Raw genomic sequence first — 6,000 nt, forward strand, 5'->3', positions numbered from 1 at the left:
AACAGTGCTGTAACATTTGGGCTGCTGTGACTGTAGAAAACTGCAAGGTGCTAAGAAAATACAGTCATGGCAGTTTAGTTTGGAACACTAGTACAGTATAAAGAACAAAAGTGGCAGGTTTTATAACAAATTGATGCACAACAAGTGATTTTTATGTATTTATCAGCCTTCATGTAACAATGTTTATTTGTTAAGGTACTTTACTAATTTAGCTGTATAATATATATTTGTACTGATAAAACAGGTTTTAACAGCTTGAAGAACTTCTGTGTAAAGTAGTTCAAGTCATCAGTTGTAACCAGACCTCAGGTTCTTGATTTCTGCTGTTGGCATGAACCTGAATAAGTTTTTCTGAATTAAGTTCCTGTTGTTAGTTTGTGATAGGTGTACATTGAACATACTTAAAGACAAATTTTGTAAGATCCTTGAAATTACTTCAACGATTCAGATTCTAAGAAGAGTGAATGGAAGAGGTGTCTTGGTAATGATTCTGTTTAAGGTATTTGAAAGAGGCTGCAGCTCTTTTTTCTTCCAGAGATAATGAGAAAGCTGTTAAGGAGCAGTGATGCCATTAGTCCTTTGCCTTTTTAACTCTGTGAAGAGTTCAGATGCATTTGTGATTTGGTGGTGGTGACTCCTCTGTGATCATAAGACACTTTTGTGAACTGCACATGATGTTGTAAGAACCTGAATCCCTGTTAGGACCCAGTTTCATGCAAAGCTGCTGACTTCTTGCTGAGAAATGCTTGTGTGAAGGAGTCCTGGATGGCTGAAAGCAGCTGCCAGTTCTTTTTCTCTGTAACTAACGAATCTTTTTTAATTACTCCAAGGCCCGGAAAGCCTTGACAGAGAGGCAGAAGGATCTGGAAATGAAAACACAGCAGCTAGAGGTGAAACTCAGCAACAAGACAGAAGAGGAAATCAAGAAGGCCAGACGGAAGTCCACCCAGGCAGGTGAGTCCCATCAGCACACGGCGAGAGCAAGGTGGAATGCACCTGCCATCCATCCACGTGGCTCTTGTTTGTAATATTGTAGCTACAAATCTGTGTGATGCTAAATCCTCAGAAGAAACAAGCCTAGTTTCTCCAGCTCAGATGTCACAAATTATTGGTAACTGAGGTGAGAACAAGAAAAGTAGGGTGAGTTATCTTGCTGTTTCATGAAAGTGCCCTTAGATTATTGAATGTTTGTGGAACTTCCAAAGTCAGATTCAGAGAAGCTTAGCTGAGGGTGTTTCTTCCATAAATCATAGTTCCTTCCTTGGTTCTTTCCTAAATCACACTCACCCACAACTTTGTGGGTGCCTATTACACTTACTATTACTGTCTTTTTCCTTGAAAGTGTTTTTTTTTGCTTTTTTTTCTACTGCTACTCAGTGACTAAAATCATTTCTGTTCTAGGAATGCCGAGCACATTGTAGTGTGTACTGTACTGTGCTGAGGATGCAACCACTTGCTGTGACCTGTGCATATTTTGCAGAGGCTCTAGCACATCTGCAGGATCCATCAGGAGCTTCTTTGAGATCTGCACAGCTGATACATACAGTTGAACTTTGCTGAAAATAAGTTTTAGCTAGGGCTTCCATGTTTCATCCCTTCAACAAGGGCTGCTCCTTGGCAGAGTGCTCCTTCAGAGTTCTGAGGTTTTTAAAACTTCAGGACAGGTGTCTGGGTTTTAAGGAGACTGGGAGAGTCACTGGCAGTGTGAGCATGTGTACAGGCAATCATTTGAGGAGAAAGAAAAGTTCTGATTTACCAACAGGAGGCTCAATGAGACATGTTCTTTATTGACCTGAAAATTCACAGTCTGTCTTTGTTCCTTGGGTTCTTAGAAATTGTTTATAATCGATTTTTATTGAACAAGCAAGGAAGAGCTGAAGATCAGAGAGGGAAAGAGAAATTTGGCATCATTTAAAGAACAAAGAGAATTTCCCAGCTGGAAAGCAACAATCTCTGAGAATTGTTTTCCAAATTTTCCACCCCCTCTGTCAGTGCAGAGTACTGCAACAAAGAAAAAGATGGAAAGAACTGCAGCTTCTTGTGTTGCTGCCCTGATCCCAGAAGGAAGCTGGAGCTCAGCTGGAATCTGGCATCTCCAGAGGCTGGAGAATGCATGAGGCTGCAAGTCAGCATCCCTTCATCCATCAGCTGGGCCTGATGCATCACTCCCCTTAGAGACAGAGACCTCTTAGACTGCAGTCTCACCTCCAGAGTGCAGTTCCATAACTCACCATTGTTGATTTCCCATTTTAATTACTTTATTTTTTCAAATATAAATATATATTTTGCCCTCTGTGCCTTTTTTTTTTTTAACTGAAGTAACTTGTCTTTTTATATTTCTGGGCATTTGGTAAAATACTACTCTTAATACTTTTATTTTTCTTTCAAAATCTTGTCTTTGCCCCTATTCATACTCAACCCAATCAACTGCTTTTTTTTTGCTATACATCAAGTGTATGCATTTGGTTGAAATGTTGGTCCATGTAACAAATACCATGTAGCAGAACTCCTCTGAGCTCCAGCAGGGTTCATCTTCAAATCCTTGGGGTCTACAAAACCTGACCTGCACTTTCCTTGAGTTCTGGCTAGAAAAGACTGATGTGTTGCTCTCTTGACTCATTCAGGGGATGACCTGATGCGCTGTGTGGATCTTTACAATCAAGCCCAGTCCAAGTGGTTTGAGGAGATGGTGACCACCACTCTGGTATGTGACATCTTAAACTACCCTTGCAAAATTGTAATATCCTACAGTATTCATCATTCACAGCTACTTCAGTGTAAAGCAGTGGGGAAAATTGGGTGATAAATCTCACATTGTGTTGCCCATTCTCAGTCCCAAGGAAAACTCATCGTTAGGGGAAAGAAGAAATAATTGTTTGCAGAAGTCATTAAACCAGTTCAGGGCTGCCTAGGGGCCAGAACACTCAATTGTCCTTAGGAAGGATGAAGTAATGCACAAGGAAAACACATGAGAAATCACCAAATCCATTTATACATTAATGCATTTTTCTATTCCACGATTTCACAATTTTCTTTGAAGTCTCCCCAGAGCCATCTCTCCTGCAGACTTAGCAGCCCCAGTTGTCTCAGCCTGCTTTGCTACAAGCTTAATCCAGAAGCTGCATATCCTTGTTGTGCTGCCAACCTCAGATCTGGCTGCAGTGCTCCACGTGGGATCTCACCAGAGCTTCCCCTAAGGCTTCTCCTCCAGACCCTTTACTATCTTTGTGACCCCACTTTGGACACACTTAACAGCTTAATGTCTTTTTTTATGTTGTGGTGCCCAAAAGTGCACACAGTGCTCAGTGTATTCAGTCCAGAAGGACTAACTGCAGATTTTGGGGTATAATACCAGAAACCAGAAGAAGAGGGAGGCAGAAAACATTAGGAGGAACGATAGAAATCACCTGCCTTTCCAACTGAAGTGTTGCTGGGTTCTGCTTACTGCCAGCTGAGCAAGGTGGAAGCTTTTCCCAGCTCATCATCGTGTGAACTGTGCTCTGATAGGGATCTGGTTGGAATGGGGGGTTGCTCTGAGCCATCCACCCCAATGTGCTTTTGCTGCCCCAGGGAATCACTCTAATTTCTGTAGACAGCAATAAGGCACACAAAACTTCCTGCAGGAAACAGATTCCCTCTTGCTTGCAGCATCTCTGAAGGCAGTGGCTCCACTCTCTGCCTTGGTTGTGTCCGTTTTGGAACCTTTTGGAAAGGTTTGACCTTTTTTACTGTTGCTAGGCTCAGGCTGAGATGACTGCTGTTGCTTGCTGTTTCTTATTCTTTGCAGAGCAGAGGAATGTGCAACCACAGAGTCCAGCTCCAAAGCATGACCCTGGGGCAGTATCGCACCTACTGGCAGCCTTTTGTGTTTCATCCTTTCTCTGGGCCTCCAAGCTCAGGTTCCAGTAAAAATATGGACTTGTTTTTCTTCATGTCCAGGAGCTTGAGAGACTAGAAGTTGAAAGGGTGGAGATGATTCGGCAGCATCTGTGCCAGTACACACAGCTGCGGCACGAGACAGACATGTTCAACCAAAGTGTAAGTGTGCTTTTTGTTCGGTCTCTGTGGTCTTCACTGCCCTCCAGCTGAGCTGTGGTCCCTCCTGACCTGGTCTGACTGGCTTTTGTCAAAGGATGTGGGAGAAGTGTCTGCAGGCAGCTTGTTAGTCTGCAGCAGTGCTGTGGTGCCTCCCTGCAGTCCTGCTCCTCCAGGACTCTCTGATCACATTTCATACTGCTGGATCACAGCTCTTTCCTGGGGGAGACAAACCAACTGAAGGACATTTGGCCAGCATTATTAGCTGTCCCAGCATGATGCACTACTCCTTGAAGTCTTCTGTTTGTGCAAGGAAGATGCTGAATTGTTTGACTGTTGGAAAAGGGAATATATATATTTGTTCCTTATTAAAAACTGGCCATTTATCAAATACTAAAACGTGGGGGGGATGCATGCTGACTCAGTACAGTTGTGTTTGGTGTAAAGTGCAGATTGCAGGACAGGAGTCTGAGGCTGCCTGGCTGCTGCCTGGCACAGTAAACCTGTCCCTGCTTCTTCATGTTAAGTCTCCCTCCTCTCTGCTTACACAGGGCTGCATGTTCAGACCTGTCTTGTCCATCCAGTCTCATGCACAGGCAGCTCTCACTTGTCTGCAGATGCAGTGTAGGCATGCCCACAGCTGCTCTGCATGTCAGAGCAATGACTCCCTGCTTGAAGTGTGCCCTTGACATTTGGATTCTTGTTTTCTTCGTTTCAGACAGTAGAACTTGTGGATCAGTTGCTTCGGAAAGTGGATCCTGCCAAAGACAGGGAACTGTGGGTAAAAGAACACAAAACTGGAGATATCCGACCTGTGGACATGGAAATATAGACTGATCTATAGTTGGATGTGCTGAGTCCACTGAATTAAGCAGGCTAACGATTGTTTTTAAGGGTCAAAAGAGCATAGGGAAAAGGTTGTTTCACTACCAGACAGACACCTTGTAATTCATGCCTGTATGGGCTCTCTCTGTTCCATTTAGTCATTACAATGGTCCTCGTTGTGCTAAGCCTTAAGCACCAGACATTCCAGGGTGAAAAAACCAGATGTGTGCTTCCCACCAGAGGTTCCCAATTGCACGCAGCTTCCAGGAGAAATCTGCTTCCTGGCACAGAAAGTGCTCTGTTCTTCAGTGACTTTGTGCTCCACCTCTTGCATGACTATCTCTATAGGGTATGTTAGAACAACCACACAGAGAGCCTCTGGCCAGCAAGGAGATAACTGATTATGATGCAGGAGGCAAGAAAGGCCTGATCATGAATCCCAGGTCTATCACTGACTGCCCTCATGGCCATAGGCAAGTCAATTAACTTTCCTGGCTCCCCCATTTATAAAACCTGTGTATCTTGCAGCACTGCTGTGTGAATACATTGCTTTTCATATAACACTGTCTTTCACCACGGCAGTGAAGTGATGGCCCTTCTCCCAAAATCCATGGAGAAGATTCCTGTTCTTCCTGTTTTATACTCCCTCTCAGGGATACATAAACCCATTTTCATGATTTCTGTTGTCAGCCAGTCGATAAGTTTGAAAGTGTTACCATCACAATTTTTTATCAGGAAAGACTTGGTTGTACTATACCTACCTCATTAGCTGTCAGAGTGCCCTCAATGACAGAAGGAGGTCATATTCCAAGGAATAAATGAGATGTTTAAAATCCTCTCCTGCTCATGCAAGGTGTTTTTCCACAGAATCTCCTTAAAGGTAGTCCTCTAATAGTTTACTTGGGATTCAGGTTAAAATTTCCTTTGTTGGTTTCTTCAGGTGAATATCACAGACTTTAGGTATTTTTAATTACCGGGTTTGTCCCGCTAAATTTTGGCTTTTGTCTTTTTGGAGCCTGATTTTCAAAGGTGCCATGAATGTGATGCTAGATTGCATTCAGTGTAGATGTAGGTGCCCAGCACTTCTGTACCATCAGAGTCTTAACCTGAGTTTTTTTTCTATGTTACCCTTACTGCAAA

General features: G+C 43.2%; 1 protein-coding gene across 3 annotated transcripts in view; it reads left to right on the forward strand.

Moving 5' to 3' along the window:
* The window catches only part of GAS7 (growth arrest specific 7), a 76,026-nt gene extending 70,330 nt beyond the window's left edge, over window positions 1–5,696 (forward strand). For all 3 annotated transcript variants that reach the window (XM_086856688.1, XM_086856689.1, XM_086856690.1), the window contains exons 11-14: window positions 831–954; window positions 2,625–2,704; window positions 3,940–4,038; window positions 4,754–5,696. In XM_086856688.1, the coding sequence (XP_086712814.1) occupies window positions 831–954; window positions 2,625–2,704; window positions 3,940–4,038; window positions 4,754–4,867 (417 nt within the window). In that variant the 3' untranslated portion in view covers window positions 4,868–5,696. The remainder of the gene's footprint in view (window positions 1–830; window positions 955–2,624; window positions 2,705–3,939; window positions 4,039–4,753) is intronic.
* The last annotated feature ends 304 nt before the right edge of the window (window positions 5,697–6,000 follow it).

The sequence above is a fragment of the Cyanistes caeruleus genome, chromosome 19, assembly GCF_971803275.1.
Source record: "Cyanistes caeruleus chromosome 19, bCyaCae1.hap1.1, whole genome shotgun sequence".
Lineage (NCBI taxonomy): Eukaryota > Metazoa > Chordata > Aves > Passeriformes > Paridae > Cyanistes > Cyanistes caeruleus.